Genomic DNA, 16938 nt, shown 5'->3' with positions numbered 1-16938 from the left:
GGCTCAACTCTGTGTTTCTGCCTTCACGTCTCTAGACTGTGGAAGTAGGTTCTTCCCTATGGCTGTTTGGGTTCTTACTTTACCAGTACAGACTCTTCTATTTCTACCAGTTTACTTCTGAAATCTCTTGAACTCCGTTGTAACCTACTATAATCATTCTGTAAATCACACACACACACACACACACACACACACACACACACACACACACACGCGCGTGCGCATATACATACATACATTTACTGTGTGCTGAGTGATATGAGTGGTAATATTAATGATTAAAACTGGAATAAAAGTACATGTATTTACCTTATCAGTTACCAGTGTTGGTGAGGCCATTTGGTAAACTGCTGCCAATGAAGCTGCTGTATCTTGTGACACTATTGTTATTTGATAAATTCTGACACTGTCTTTTTTTTTTTTTTTTTGGTTTTCCGAGACAGGGTTTCTCTGTGTAGCCCTGGCTGTCCTGGAACTCACTTTGTAGACCAGGCTGGCCTCGAACTTGGAAATCCGCCTGCCTCTGCCTCTCGAGTGCTGGGATTAAAGGCGTGCGCCACCACACCTGGCTGACACTGTCTTTAGTACAGTGTGCTAAGCCCAAGAGGGCTGAAGATCTAGTGGTAGAAAACTTTTGCACGCCTAGTGTCAAAATGAGCAAAGGAAAAAGAGTGCAGAGATAGAAAAACAAGCAGCCTTAACTATCAGGAGCAGGCCGAGCACCCTTAGCTAGCCCACAGTATTCTGTTAGACATACCCTCACAAGGCATCAACATCACTGAGTTACAATGCAAGAACGGGGCAGAAAATGTACCTTGCAGACAGAACAAGGTGACTGGAGTCACAAAAATATCCACATCCTTCTCCTTTCTTAGCCAGTAAGTTATGGACACTGTAGACTCGTTTTAGTCTGCACTTTTAAGATATTTATTGAGTTCTGTCATAAAATTATGCCTGCTTTCTGGTATCCATGGTACTAAGCAGACCCTGCTTCCTGGAACTCCCTACAGTTACCTACCTCAGGCTTAAATCCTCTGCTAACTCCTGCAAGTACCATCTTACCAAAAAACAGGACTCTAAGAGCAGTGTGGTGCCATCTTCCTCGTTGCCCAGGAGCAATGACGTGAGTAGTCTGTGGTGATAGGACTCTGACAGAGATTCTCTAGCTGCCATGCACTAGATCTTTGAGATACTGAAGATTGAAGATCCCTTTTGGGATACAACCTGCCCTTGCCTGGAAGGTAAATTTGTAAGCCAAGCATTTCAGTGAATGCCCTTTGCTGCTGGGTTTTATTTCCTGTAAATAAGGTTTCTTACGAGTATTTTGCCTATTTAATCAGATACAAATTGTTCTTTGGTAAAACTGTTCTGTAGTCTTTTCAAAGACTTTTAAAGTAATAGACAGCCAGTTACAATTGGGGATTTAACTTAGAATCTTATGAGTTGCTCTTACAAGCTGACATAATTTATGCTTCAAAAGATCTGCATGCTGCCTAAACTCTATCACAAACAGGTAAGGCACCACTTTCAATAAGAGTGAGCAGCTTTGGAAATATTTTACAAAGTAGTTTTTTTGGTCCTCTGGAAAAGATGACTGAGTAAATTTGCCTGTGAACATTTATATGTTAATTTTGAGAGAGAGAGGGAGAAAAAGCCTGCAAGATTTGCCTCAAGATTTGTATAAGAAAAAGCTTCTTTTTAATCAGAGAGATTCCAGGGCTCAAACTTAGGTTCTCAGATGTTAGCAAATGACCTTACTCACTTAAAAAAGAGCAAAACAACAAGTGGATACCCATCGCACACACAGGGTCTGACCCAGCTCAGACCCTGACTATGGAGCTGAGAATGGTGGTGTTACTATTCTCCTGGCTAGTGCTAGGATTGCAGCCCACACCATTAGTTAAATAAGTGCCCAGCTTCTTTAAGTAGATTTTCAAAATCTCTCTTCTTTTGTATTGAAAGTATTCATAGTTGGGTGTGGTGGTATATTCTTGTTATCCCAGCACCTAGGTGTCTGAGTCAAGAGGATCAACAGTTCAATGCCAACCTGGACTATGATGTAAGAAGGTCTCCTTTTTCTTTCTTTCTTTCTTTCTTTCTTTCTTTCTTTCTTTCTTTCTTTCTTTCTTTCTTTCTCTCTTTCTCTCTTTCTCTCTCTCTCTCTCTCCCTCTCTCTCTCTCTCTCTTTTTAAAGATTTATTTATTATATATAAGTACACTGTAGCTGTCTTCAGACACAACAGAAGAGGGCAACAGATCTCATTACAGATGGTTGTGAGCCACATTGTGGTGGCTAGGATTTGAACTCAGGACCTCTAGTACAGCAGTCAGTGCTCTTAACCGCTGAGCCATCTCTCTAGCCCAAGACCCTGTTTCTTTAAACAAAAGGTAATTCACAATTTTTATTTCTACTTTTGTTCCTTATATCCTATTGAACTTTGTTCTTTCTCAATGTGTAACGTGTTATACACATACATAAAACTTACAGTGCTGATACTATTTAAAAACAAACAAACAAAAAACCCAGGGGCTGGAGAGATGGCTGAGCAGTTAAGAGCACTGACTGTTCTTCCCAAGGTCCTCAGTTCAAATTCCAGCAACCACATGATGATTAACAACCAGGAGATCTGACACCCTCTTCTGGTGTGTCTGAAGACAGTGCTACAGTGGACTTATTTATAATAATAAATAAATCTTTGGGCAGAAGCGAGCGGGATTTACTGGAGTGAGCAGAGGTCCTAAATTCAATTCTCAACAACCACATGAAGACTAATAACCATCTGTACAGCTACAGTGTACTCATATATATAAAATAAATAAATCTAAAAAACAAAAAAACCAAAAAACCAAAAAATCCCCAAATCATTAGTTAGGTGTGGTGGCTCATGCTTTTAATCCCAGTACTCTGCAAGCAGAGGTAGGCTGGACCTCTCTGAACCTGGCTCCAAAACAAACAAACTCAATTATGCTTTAACTCCACTTTAAAAATGATTTCTATAGGACTGAGCACATAAAAGCTTAAATCTTTGAATTGACCATAAAAAGCATAAAAAAAAAAATACAGAAAGCATTATACCTATAGAGGAAGACTGTGGACTAATCAGAAGGTCCTCTTGAACTGGTTCACTTCCGGGCACTGTCTGCTGATCACTCAGTGAGCTCTGAGATGCACTAACAGGCTGGGACACTTCCTCATGGACCTCCTCATCACTTAATCTTTCTACCTTGACCCGGACATCATCTTCTGTACCTAGAGGCAAGGTGGGTTTTGTGCTTTCACACGTCACATAGTCAGCCGTTCTTCGACCTGCCTCAGATGGGCCAGGCAATTCTAAAGTCCGGGCATTTTCTGCCTGCTTTGCTTTCTCAGGCTGAATCCTTCGATCTATTCCAAAAGGGAAAGTCCAAGGAAAAGATAAAGAAGAGTCAACTGTCTGATTTCTATTTTCTGCATAGGAAGCTGAAGAATTCAATACCTGGGGGGAACTTGTTTGTGTGCTACATTTTACAGGACTCTCGGGAGACATAACAATGTAGCTTTTGCGTTTTCTTCGGGACTCTCGGCAGACAGGAATGGTCCTCTCGACAGCACTGCACTCTGAAGACACTGGAGAAATGCTTCCATCTCGAGAAGTAAAATTGCAGTTGGAGCTATTTTCTTGCCCAGCATCTAGACCCTTTTCTGGTTGGCTATTAGGTGTATTCCACAAAATACTTGATTTCATGAACTCTGAGCATGTACTAGCAACACTAAACATTTGCATATAGCTGGCTGCCGCTAGAACATCAATAATATTTTCTGTGTTAATTGACAGAGTGGCTGTGTAAGCGTATTCTAAAAGAGGTATAAAGCCAGTCACTGTAACATGATGCAGATCCAACACATTTTTGTTCTCATCTTCTGTTTGGCCGACAAGTTTGGTTCGAAAGAAATCGCTGCAGGCTGCTAGTACCACCTTGTGAGCCCGGAAGATTTTGTCCTGGACACGAATAGTGATATCACAAAAATGTCCATCATTTCGCAGCATATTTAGTTTCCCCAGCATTTCCTGGCTGTGGGAAGAGGAGCTGTGAGTAAATGTTTTCACACCCATCTTTTTTTCCCCTTCTTCTATTGATGCTCTTCAAGGATGCAATGAATCAGAATTATCCTAAAAAAACAAAAAACAGAAAATAAAACATTAAATGACAGCATAATAGTTGAAATAAACTATTTATACTATTTTCATGTAGGCACTGTGCCAAATAAAAAGCCTAAAGTAAGATACTGAGAGAGAAAAATCAGGTATGGAATGTTTTAAAAATAAATTTTCTGCTCTGTTGTGATGTCAAATTCCTATAATCCTAGTACCATGAAAGTTGAGGCAGCAGGCTACCACAAATTCAAGGACCTCCTGTGCTATACAGTAAGTCTGAGGCCAGTTTGGGCTAAGGGTAAGATCCTGTGTCATATAAATAAAATGAAGGCACTAATAAAAATATATTCTCTAAACCATCAACCAGTTGTCTATAAATTACTATATTAATGAGAGGCATTTCAAAACATCAGTTAAATGACAATTATAGAGTGCTTTTATGTGCCAGAAACTACTGTAAATATTTAACACATGATAATCTTTTGACTGTCATAGATATCTTGGTCAGTAGGTATATAATTATTCCTGCTTCCAAAAGTGAACAAGCAGCAAATATTGTTAGGCAAGCATTATATAATAATTCTATCAAATATTTTACTCAGGTAAAAGTACAGGGGGAAACGAGAAGAGAAAAAGAACTGCTCCTGTTTGACATCATGATAAAAAATACCATGAGATGGACCCTATGCTAAGAAGGTAAGAGAAATGATGCCATAGAAATAATGACCTTGACCAAATTTGAACCTGCTCTAGGAACACTTATTCTGTTATATAGATTAAAGGAGAAGAAATTGTCAATTAAGACTGTTAAAGACAACAACCAAAGAAACCCTGCTCCACATATTCTTACATACAAGTAATCACAGGCAGACATAGTAAGTAGTGCATGCCTGTGATCCTAGCTAGCATTCTGGAGGCAGTAGCATTAGGAAAATTACCACGAGTTCAAGGCTAGCCTGACATGATGAGTTTCAGCCAAACAGAGGTACATAGCAAGATTCTGTCTCAAAAACTCAAAACAACAACACTCTCAAACCCAAACTTAAAAACAAACAAACAAAATCCCAAAGTAATCACAAAGAGAGAATATAGTTAGGACTGATCTAGGCACCAAATAATTTAATGGAGTTGATAATTTTTCTCTCACACAACAGATCATGGCTGTATGTCAGTAAACTGGCCACTTTTTTTAAAGCTGGGCCATCAAGAGTGACTGCTTTGATTTCAGTCACATGATTGAGAGCAGAATGACTTCAGAGCAAATGACACTCATGACCCAGGGACAATCTACATGACACACAGGCATTAAAAAAAAAAAGGAAAGTAAACATCATACTTTGAAAACGTGCATCACAATGCAAAAATGAGACCACTTCAAACATGATTTGGGTGGATGCCCTGGTACTGTATCAGCCTTCCAAGTAAGTACAAGGCTATATTTTCTCAAGGAGGGAGTGGAAAATTTTTACAACCTGGTGTAACCTCCATTTTCCAGAATCAAAGAGCTAGAAATTAGAAAAGGAGTCTTGCCAATAATCGGTACGTTTTGAATGCCAACTCCATTCAACGCTTTTCTTCTTTTTTAAAAGGAAAAAATAGTGATTGCCCTCAACCACACGATCCCATTCAAAGTAAGCACTCTTGATGGCCCAACTTAAAAAGCAGAGGCCTGCTTTCTCTTTATCCTGGGCCTATTATACTTGGAAGAGCTCTAAAGGACATGAGGCTGATTTTAAAGCCAGCCAAGATGAGGAGATATTCCACTATTTTCCAACAATAGATAACAGCAAGGGTGGGGTGATTAAAAGTATAGGATGGAACCACAATACTGGACTGGCATCTTGTAGTGATATGAACTTTAACCTTTGTATTTTAATTTATGCAGCAGTACAACAGGGATAATAGAACCTATATCGGGCTGGAGAGATGGCTCAGTGGTTAAGAGGTCCTGAGTTCAATTCCCAGCAACCATGTAATGCCCTCTTCTGGTGTGTCTGAAGACAGCTATAGTGTACTCACATAAAAAAAAAAAAATACATCTTTAAAACAAACAACAACAACAAAAAAAAAACCTTTAAAAAAAAAGAGCCTATATCACAGAATACTAAGGATAATCAAATACACGTTTCAGATGGTAACTATCAACAGTGAAATTCAGTAGTTGGAATAGTAGTCATCTCTCCCAATTCTAAAAGGCCCAGAAACGACAATGAGCTCCTTGGTATCCTCAGCCCTGAGATCACAGGTCCATGACACCATGGCCAACATTTTATGTGGGTGTTGGTACATGAACTCAGATCCTCATGCTTGCTTAATAAGAACTTCTCTTTTTCTGTTTCTATCTTGATTAAGAATATGGTGTATGGGATTGCTCTGAGGCTGTTTGTAATCAAATGCTAAATTCTGTACTCCAAGATCTGGTTGCGCCAAGAGGATTCTCATGTATACCAACTTTTGTTGTGTGAACCTTGCTCCCAAGTTAATTGGTCAATAAAGGCTAAAGCCGGTGATTGGTCAATACATATAGGCAGGCAGGTTTTTAGTTACCTGACCTAAGGTCTCAGGCAGAGAGGAGTGGAAGAAGAAAGGACAGGGAGAGAGGAAGGAGTCGCCATGAGAGGAGATGGACCATGAGCAAGTGGCCAAGAGACACAGCAAGTAACAAGGAACGTGTATATGGATAGTAAGTTACAATAGCTCCAAAACCTGTCCAATCTAGGCTTACAGCTTGTAAATAAAATGCTTGGATTGTGTGCCTTTTAAAAAAAGATTTATTTGGGCTGGTGAGATGGCTCAGCAGGTAAGAGCACCCAACTGCTCTTCTGAAGGTCCTGAGTTCAAATCCCAGCAACCACATGGTGGCTTACAACCATCCGTGAGGAGATTTGACTCCCCCTTCTGGTGTGTCCGAAGACAGCTACAGCGTACTTACATATAATAAATAAATAAATAAATAAATAAATAAATCTTAAAAAAAAAAAAAGATTTATTTATATGAGTACACTGCAGCTGTCTTCAGACACACACCAGAAAAGTGCATCGGATGGTTTTGAGTGGTTGCTGGGAATTGAACTCAGGACCTTTGGAAGAGCAGTTAGTGCTATTGAACCACCTCTGTAGTCCCCAGATTGTCTGTCTTTTATGCAGGCTGGCTAGAATGTATAATCCATTTATAACACAGTGTTATAGATAATTTCATACATGCTGTGTGTGGACATAGGTTTTTAGTTTTTGTAGGTATATATACTTAACCTCAAACATCTCCCCATAAGACATAATGCCTTTACTAGAGCTCACATCCTGGAAAAAGGTAGAAGACTTAACATCTATACTGACTCCTAACATGTCTTCTACATCCTGTATTCACATCTAGCAGCAATCTAGAAGAGAACTTTTTTTCAAAAATTTATTTTTTATTGGATATTTTTATTTACATTTCAAATGTTATCTCCTTTTCCAGTTTCTCTTCCAGAAACTTCCATCCCACCCACCCACTCCCACCTCACCACCCTGGCATTCCCCTATACTGGGTCATCAAGCCTTCACAGGACCAAGGGCTTCTCCTTCCCCTGATGCCAGACAAGGCCATCCTTTGCTACATATGTGGCTGGAGACATGGGTCCCCTCCATGTGTACTATTTGGTTGGTGGTTTAGTCTCTGGGAGCTTTGGGGTCTGGCTGGTTGATATTGTTCTTCCTGTGGGGTTGTAAATCCCTTCAGTCCTTTCCCTAGCTCCTGCATTGGGGGGCCCCATACTCGTCCAATGGTTGGTTGTGAGCATCTACATCTGCATTTGTCAGGCTCTGGCAGAGCCTCTCAGGAGACAGCTATATCAGGCTCCTGTCAGCAAGCACTTCTTGGCATATGCAATAGTGTCTGGGTTTGGTGTCTGTGTATGGGATAGATTCCCAGGTGGGGCAGTCTCTGGATGGCCTTTCCTTCAGTCTCTGCTCTGCTCTTTGTCCCCATATTTCCTTTAGACAGCAATTCTGGATTAAAAATTTGGAGACCAGTGGGTGACTCCATCCCTCAACTGGGGACCTTGCCTAACCTCTGGATATGGTCTCTACAGGTTCTCCCTCCCCTTTCTTTGTTGGGCATTTCAGCTAATCTCATCCCCTTTGGGTCCTGGGAGCCTCTTGCTTTCCTGGTATCTGGGAATTTCTGGTGGCTACCCCCAGCTCCCCATTCCCCACTGCTACACACCTCTGTTCAATTTCCCTGTCTCCTCCTATACCTTTCCCTCCCTCTCTTTTTCCCCTACCCCATCTCTCTTCCTCCCAAGCTCTACCTCTTGTATTTTGTTCCCCCTTCTAAGAAGGACTAAAGCATTCACACTTTGGTCTTCCTTCTTCTTGAGTTTCATATGGTCTGTGAGTTGTGTAATAGGTATTCCTAGCTTTTTGCCTAATATCCACTTAACAGTGAGTACATACCATGTGCGTTCTTTTGTGACTGGGTTATCTCACTCAGGGTGCTATTTTCTAGTTCCATCCATTTGCCTGTGAATTTCATTAAGTCATTGTTTTTAATAGTGGAGTACTCCATTGTGTAAATGTACCACATTTTCTGTATCCATTCCTCTGTTGAAGAACATCTGGGTTCTTTCTAGCTTATAAATAAGGTTGCTGTGAACATAGTGAAGCATGTGTTCTTATTATTTGTTGGAGCATCTTTTGGGTATATGCCCAGGAGTGGTATAGCTGGGTCCTCAGGTAGTACTATGTCCAATTTTCTGAGGAACCACCAGACTGATTTCCAGAGTGGTTGTACCAGCTTGCAATCCCACCAACAATGGAGGAGTATTCCTCTTTCTCCACACCCTCACCAGCATCTGCTGTCACCTGAGGTTTTTATCTTAGCCATTTATGTATGTGAGCACACTGTTGCTGTCTTCAGACACACCAGAAGAGGGCATCAGATCACATTTCAGATGGTTGTCAGCTACCATGTGGTTGCTGGGAAATGAACTCAGGACCTCTGAAAGAGCAGGCAGTGCTCTTACCTGCTGAGCCATCTCTCCAGCCCTAGAAGACGACTTTTAATTGAGGCTGCCCAAACCCCAAGCCAGGCTACAGTTATCTACTGCACAGAATACCAAGAATCAAGCTTTAGAAACACTGTAAAAATAACAGAATGGACTAAAAACAAACATGCACGTACGCGCACGCACACAGGCAGGCAGGCAGGCAGGCAAGCAAGGAAAGCTGCCCTTTTACCACCAGCCACCGAGAGCTTGGCTATTCATTTCCTCAGTCATTCCTGAGTATGGCTAAAAAGATTAGGAGGGACCAATAGTGGAAGAAGTTAATAAAGAGTGAGTCTGGCTTTCCTTACAAGGAAGAGATATCCTTCCTTCCAGTCAACAAAGGAACCATCTTATTAGACTACATAATTCTTCTATGTAGGGTGTATGTCTCTTCACAATCTCCATATTCCTTTGGCACTTCTCAAACCATGAATTAACTTCTCTCCAAAGTTATAATGGTTTATAGTCTCTGTTTCCAAAATAATCCAACAGGTCTCAAAGGCTTTGGCTATCACCTTTATATTCTGTGTATAACCCTCAATCTTCAGGAAAAATTGGAAAGTTCCATTCTACCTTAAAACATCTTATCAAGCCATCCCTGCAGGTTCAACAAGAGGGGCCCTAACTCAATGCCTTACTCTCCTCTCCCTCCCCCCCCCCTCTGTGTGAGTGAGTGAGTGAGTGAGTGAGTGAGTGAGAAGTCCAGCTCACTGTGGACAACCGCATTCCCTAGTTGTTGGGACTGTACAAATAAATGAAAAAAGGACTCTGGGCAACAGCACACATTCTTTGTCCTGATTCTTGATTGTAAATGGTATGTTACTAGCTGCTTCAAGCTCCTGCTACCTAACCATCCCTGTTATGACTGGCTATACTCTTGAACTGTAAGCCAGAATAAACCCTTTGTCCCTTAAGTTGCTTTTATAATAGTAATTTGTCATAGCAACAGGAAAGAAAACAAAGATAATGAGCACCTTTGTGCTTAAGCACTTTCAAGTTATTCTACCACAGGCTTCTTCTCAACACTGGTCTCTTAGGGTTTTACTGCTGTGAGCAGACACCAAGACCAAGGCAACTCTTATAAGGACAATATTTAATTGGGGCTGGCTTACAGGTTCAGAGGCTCAATCCATTATCATCAAGGCAGAAGTATGGTAGAGTCCAAATAAGCATGGTGCAAGAGGATCTGAGAGTTCTATATCTTCCTCTGAAGGCTGCTAGTGGAAGACTGACAACCAGGCAGCTAGGATGAGGGTTCTCAAGCCCTCGCCCACAGTGACACACCTACTCCAACAAGGCCACATCTCCTAATAGTGTCACTACCTGGGCCAAACATATACAAACCACAACTGGTATTTGTACCAAACTATCTCTTAGGAAACCACCTTCCTGGTCTTTGTAGCTTGATTCTTGAAAGCCTGATCAGAGTTCTAAGCTGGTCAACATTTTCTGGCACCCTCCTCATATCTCACCCAAGATCTTGTTATAATCAAACCTGAAGATTGTATCCTCTTAAAGGACCTACAAGGACGACCAGCCTTTCCAACCAAGAGAAGGGTTAGGTTAGCTTCACTGCAAGCTAGGCTTTCAGGATTCCTGTCTCAGATCTCTCAACAGAAGTTAACCTTTCACACTATACCAACAAATCTACAGATGACCTGCTGCTCTTCAAAGAGGTAATAAAAAGCCCATGTCTGAAAGAGTAGGAAAGGTCTTAGGAGACCTTCCACTTGGGCATTACTCTAAATACTTCAACAGTCTGCCCATGGACCAGACTATTCAGAATGCCCTAACTCTAGCCTGGAACAAATATCTTTCTAAGCTTAAGTACACTTCCAAGAAATTTAACCTTGTATTTAAAAACTGCTGAATGGGTTGGAGTGATTTCTCAGTTGTTACAAGCACTGGTTGTACTTCCATAAAACCTGGGTTTGGTCCCTAGGACCCACATGACAGCTCACACTTTCAGTAACTCCAGTTCCAAAGGATCAGATGCCTCCTGCATGCATTTAGTAGGTAATATGTCCACACACATGAATAACAAAATAATAATAATAAAAAACTATGACTATAATGTTTAAATTCTAAACAGTCCTTCTCTTTTGCTTTCCTTGTTTTTCTCCTGGGTCAGTGTATCAGAGCTTTGTATCTCCAGTTATGTGGAAGTCATTCTTTTTTCTTACTTTCTTTTAAAAATGAGTTATATGTAGGTACACTGTAGCTGTCTTAAGACACTCCAGAAGAGGGCGTCAGATCTTGTTATGGATGGTTGTGAGCCACCATGTGGTTGCTGGGATTTGAACTCAGGACCTTTGGAAGAACAGTGCTCTTAACCCCACTTCTTTTACTTAGACTGTGACTTTGTTGATCTCTATCATCTGCCCTGAACTTCTTTTATTCACAGTAGGAACTGCCTGCCCTTTGTTATCACAAGTTATTCTACTCTGTACTACAAAACTAATAACCAAAAAGGCATTAAAGCATGAACTACACAAAATCACTGTAGTTCCAGATTGTTGGATTTATGTGCTCACATCCCTGTCTACAAGACTCATGCTGAGCTGGAGAAATGGCTCGGCAATCAAGAGCACTTGTTGTTCTTAGAGAGGATCCAGGTTCAGTTCCCAGAACCCATACTGTAGCATAATTACAACCATCTGTAACTCTAGCTCCAAGGGATTCAATACCTTCTTCTGGCTTTCTTGGGAACCAGACAGGCATGTAGTATATACACATAGATACGTGTAAGCAAAACACTTATGCACATAAAATAAACATCTTTTTTTTTTTAAAGTGTAAAAAAAAAGGCATCTCATCATAGCAAATGTTTTTGACTGGGTAACTATTAACACCATCTTTCACATTCAAACAACATTCATTGACATCATTGTTATTCATGTAAAGGATCAAATTCTCAATGATAAATCCCTACCAATATTCAGACCAATAATCTCAACTAAAATGAATTCAAGCACAGAATTTATGGGTAAGTTGGTGGATTGGGAATTTCACCAATAAGACTCAAGGAAAGAAACAGTCATGATAAAAACACAATAATCTTTATTCCTGTAAGAGACAGTACCTACCTAGTACCTGTAAATTAATTTGTTAGGTCCATGGAATGCAGGCAGGAATGGCTGGGAATCAACTGACCCAAGAGGGTCCAATGAGGGTGGTAGAAACTGCTGGGGCAGTGCTTCTCCTCCACACATATCAAGCCTGGGGGTCAGCTGCAGGAGCAAAGGCTCAACATCTACTGATGTTGTGAAGCTGGATACCCAAGAAGCTGGAGCCCAGGTGGAAGATTAAAGAAAAGTCCCTGAGAACCCCCAGACTTAACACCCCCTGCCCCCAGGCTGGCATCATAGAACACTCAAGGGTAGAACTGCAGTAGAAGCAAGAGCTGGTTGGGACCCTAGGCTCTACATAGCTGCCCTGGTTGTGGAAACTGGGACAGCAGTGAGTTACTCTGACAAGACTGGTGGTCCTTAAGCCATCAAGAGCTCCTGCTCATGCCTGACCCTAACATCATCATCCAGAGACCACCAAGGAGGAAACAGAATCACACACTCAATGCAGTACAGCTGTGCCAGAAACTTACTTGAAAGCTTAACTGGTCTAAATTCCCTGGTGCAGTACACACTCCAAATCTGGTTTTATGAGTTTGAACTGGAATTGCAAACTGAACATCTCCATGACTCCACACTTGTCCCCCAACGAAAAACATTGATGTAAAAAAATTTAATCTATTATTACACTTTATCTCTTGGTTTAGCATTCTTTCATTTGTCTTTTTAAAAGACAATTTTAAACTTCACTCTTGCATATCTCATAAGAGTCTTGCTTTAGTTTAAAATTACTTGGCTCTATCCAGTCTCTAGTTGGACATCTCCATTCCTATGCACAACTCATATATACTTTCTTATTCCTAACCTATCTTTCTTTATACTTTTGAACCAAAAACTCCCATAATTTTAACAATCTGTAAAAATCTGTAGATCAGAACAGGATCTTAAGCTTCTTCTGCAAGCTTTTCTCCCTCTTTGATTTTCTTTCTTTTCTCTTTTCTTTCTTTTTCTTTCTTTCTTTTTTGTTTTTGTTTTGTTTTTTTGAGACAGGGTTTCTCTGTATAGCCCTGGCTGTCCTGGAACTCACTCTGTAGACCAGGCTGGCCTCGAACTCAGAAATCTGCCTGCCTCTGCCTCCCAAGTGCTGGGATTAAAGGCGTGCGCCACCACTGCCAGGCTGATTTTTTTTTTTCCCCCAAAGTTGATCTACTACTTATCCCTATCCTCACATTCATCCTTCTTTCTCCCTCTATGAATCTTAGTAACTAAAGTTCTATCATACATCATACTATCCTTATCCATGTTCCTTTAGCCTCCAACTGTTTAAAAAGGGGTGGTGGTGGGGGGGGACTACTGTTGTTTTCTGGCTAGTTAGTATGGCAACTGTGTAACTGTGAATAGTGAAGAGCTGTGGTTGTCCCTGCAGTTAAAATTCTACCTTAGGAGAAGATATACAGGAAGTGCCAAACACTCTGGGCCCTTGATCTAAGATTATAACTTCTGAACCATAAATATTTCAATTCTTCTACAATCTAGCCCCACTTGAACAGTGCAAATATTTCAACTGAAGGAATACAGTTAACAAAAATTCTGGTCAATGAAATAATCCTAACACAGTAATATGAAAAACAAGAAAAACTAAGAAAACTAAACTCCTCCCAAAGTTACTAATCCCGTGGTACTGGCATCTATCGAGAGTGAATTAGATGAAATCCAAAGTAACAATAAAATATAATTATAGACCTGAGTAAGAGCAGTGAGCAAGTAACCATGCCACATACTCTGAATACTACTACCTTTGCACTGAAATTTACTCTACCAACTATCTGAAACCCACTACTTTAAAATTCAGCCTAAAAATTTCAGGCCATAGTCACAGTGAAGGCCGGATCCTCACCCTGCCCCCCTCATGCACTAATATAACCTGAATGGCATCTAGCCCACTTCCCAATGGAGACCTTGTTCCTCCCTGAAACTTTGAGCTGGATGTCTACACTTATATTTCTCTTAGCATTCTAGTTTTTAAAACTCAAACTAGAATGGACTATTATCTTCTGCATTCTAACAATTTTCTAGTCCCAAATTTCAAACTCTTCCACATTCCTGCTACAAACCAGTTCCAAAAACTTACGAACCACATGGTCAGGTTTATTACATCAACACTATGATAAACTAGTACTTCTTGGCATCAATGTTCTGTAACTAGTTTTTTTTTTTTTTTCTTGCTGTACAAAATGCCTAACAAACAACTTAAGAGAGGATTTATTTTGGCTTACACTTTGAAGGGAAGGTATAATTCAAAATGCTTAGAAGAAAATGAAAATGAAAACCAATACCTTTACGATTCTCAGAAAGCTGTTCTTCAGAAGAAAATCCATAGCTGTGACTATGTAAACAAAACAACAACAACAACACCCCCCCCCATAAAACCCAGGTGTCTACTGAAATGATCCATGGGTAAAGAGATGGATAGCTCTGCAAGTAAAGCACTTGCTGGCAAGTCTGATAACTGAGTTTCTTCTCCAAAATCCACATAAAGGTGGAAGAGGAGAAACAACTCTACATACTGTCCTTGGGCCTCTAGAGACACAGCATAGCAACTGTGTGCCCCTCCCTGCCCTAGGATAAAATATTTTTTAAGAACAGTGATTTCAAATAAGTAATTTAGTGTTCCAAGAGCCTTAAAAAAAAAAAAAAAAGAATGAAAGAAACCAAAATCAAGATCAGGGCAGTAATTGATGAAATTGCAATGAGGAAGAAAATATAAACCAATTAAACAAAGAAATGGTTCTTTATCCCAGCACTTAAGAGGCAGAGGCAGCCAGATCTGTGTGAGTTCGAGGCCAACCAGAGCTATGAATAGCTATCCCAAGGACAATAATAAAAAATAAACAAATAAATGAATGAAAAAGAGTAACAAGATCAAAAACTCATAGCCAAGCTAACCACCAAAAAAAGGGAAGACTCTAATTACAACTAAGAAGTAAAAAGGGAGGCATTACAATGGACTCCAATTAAAATTTTAAAAAAATCATCAAAATTTAAAAACCTAAATTCCAAACACTTGGGAAATTTGAAAGAAATGGATGGCTCATACAACCAAGATGAGTCAGACGAATTCGATCAACAGACTAGTAAAAAGCAGTATGATTGAAAAAATAATTTAAAAAAGAAAAATTTCTCCTGGGACTGGAGAGATAGCTTATCCTTCAAGAGCACTTGAATGTAGACCATAAAGATCAATCTACATTGCAGTGGCATTAAATACACTTAAACTGGGAGACAATAATCACTATCCAAAACTCCAATTTTTTCCCACCATTTTAAACTGGAACTCAGTACCCATTGAGCAACAGTTTGTTCCTCCCTTCACCTGGCTTCTAAAAGACACTCATCTAGTTTCTGCCTCTGAGTTTATAATTCAAGGTTTTCAAGTAGTCATATAATTAATGTTCTCCTAATTGTTCCACATTCCATCTCATCTGTTGTATGAATTTATCACATTTGTTTTGCCCATTAATGAGCTCTGCTCAAATTCAGGCTTCAGGAAAGGTGTTTTGAAGAACACCAAGCATTCCTATAACCTTCTAATATACTTGACTTAAATTCACTCAAAGACCAAATTCTAACATTTTCAGAACAGTGGCTACTTCTTTAAATGGTTCATCTTTCTTTTCCAAGTTACCAGTCTCACTTGTATTTTTATTATTTTAGCCATGTCATATGTCTGACTGATTTTCAAGTATGCAATATATTTCCACAGGCAAGGTTGATTTTTAAAAAATTTTGCTAACAGTGTAGCAAATGTTATCATTCTGACAATGAGTTTTAAGTGTTTAGTTCAAAGATTTAAGTATGTTCACACTGTTATGTTACTCCCCCTCCCCACAAAACAGGTTTCTCTGTATAGCCCTGGCTATCCTGAAACTCATTTTGCAGACCAGGCTGGCTTCAGACTCAATGATCTTCCAGCCTCTGCCCTCTGAGTGATGGGATTAAAGGTGTGCTCTACCACACTTAGCCTAATAAGTGTGATCACTTTTACCCATTTTTAAGGCTTCAGGGAACAAAAGTAAGTAACAACATAGACCCATGGTTATACCCAAAGAATTTTACAAAGTATATACAGGAAGTACATTTAACTCACTTAAATTCTCATTCTCTCATTCTCCCTGTCTCTCTGTCCCTCTCTGTATGCTGGAATTAACGGCATGTGTTACCACATCTGGCACATTTTCCCCCCCTGTAAAACAATGTACTATCATCTGTGTGCATGTTATGTGTGGGAAAGCATGCTTACAGAGGTTAGGAGAAGAACTCTGTGAAGTCAGTCTCTCTGGCTACATTTACATGGGTTCTAGAGATGGCACTCAAGTTGTCAGGTTTGAGTAGTAAGTGCTGCCACCTCAACAGCACAAAACTGTCATTTTTATATAATTAATATACAGTCAATCTCATTTTAAAAAGCTGAACGTTGACAGTAAGAAATCTTTGTTATTTACTCTACAGATAATATCACAAAGAGAAGTACATGAATAAAAACTCTAAACAGTTTAATGTTACAACTAATTTATACAATGTGATATCATTACAATTTCTTTCCTTATCATAGATTCTTATACTAATATGGATGACAATTATCATATGCTTCCTCTTTTAAAAAAAGTTAATGCTGGGGAGCGGAGACATGGCTGGAAGTTAAAA

General features: G+C 39.9%; 1 protein-coding gene across 4 annotated transcripts in view; it reads right to left on the bottom strand.

Annotated features, from left to right (window-relative positions):
- Zbtb44 (zinc finger and BTB domain containing 44) overlaps positions 1-16938 on the bottom strand; it is a 49968-nt gene that overhangs the window by 19270 nt on the left and 13760 nt on the right. For all 4 annotated transcript variants that reach the window (XM_029543267.1, XM_029543268.1, XM_029543266.1 and 1 more), the window contains exon 2: positions 3077-4151. In XM_029543267.1, coding sequence (XP_029399127.1) covers positions 3077-4094 — 1018 coding nt within the window. In that variant the 5' untranslated portion in view covers positions 4095-4151. The remainder of the gene's footprint in view (positions 1-3076; positions 4152-16938) is intronic.

The sequence above is a fragment of the Mus pahari genome, chromosome 10 (assembly GCF_900095145.1).
Source record: "Mus pahari chromosome 10, PAHARI_EIJ_v1.1, whole genome shotgun sequence".
NCBI lineage: Eukaryota > Metazoa > Chordata > Mammalia > Rodentia > Muridae > Mus > Mus pahari.
Note: the sequence above shows the minus strand (reverse complement) of the source record. Positions and strands in the feature narration are given on the sequence as shown.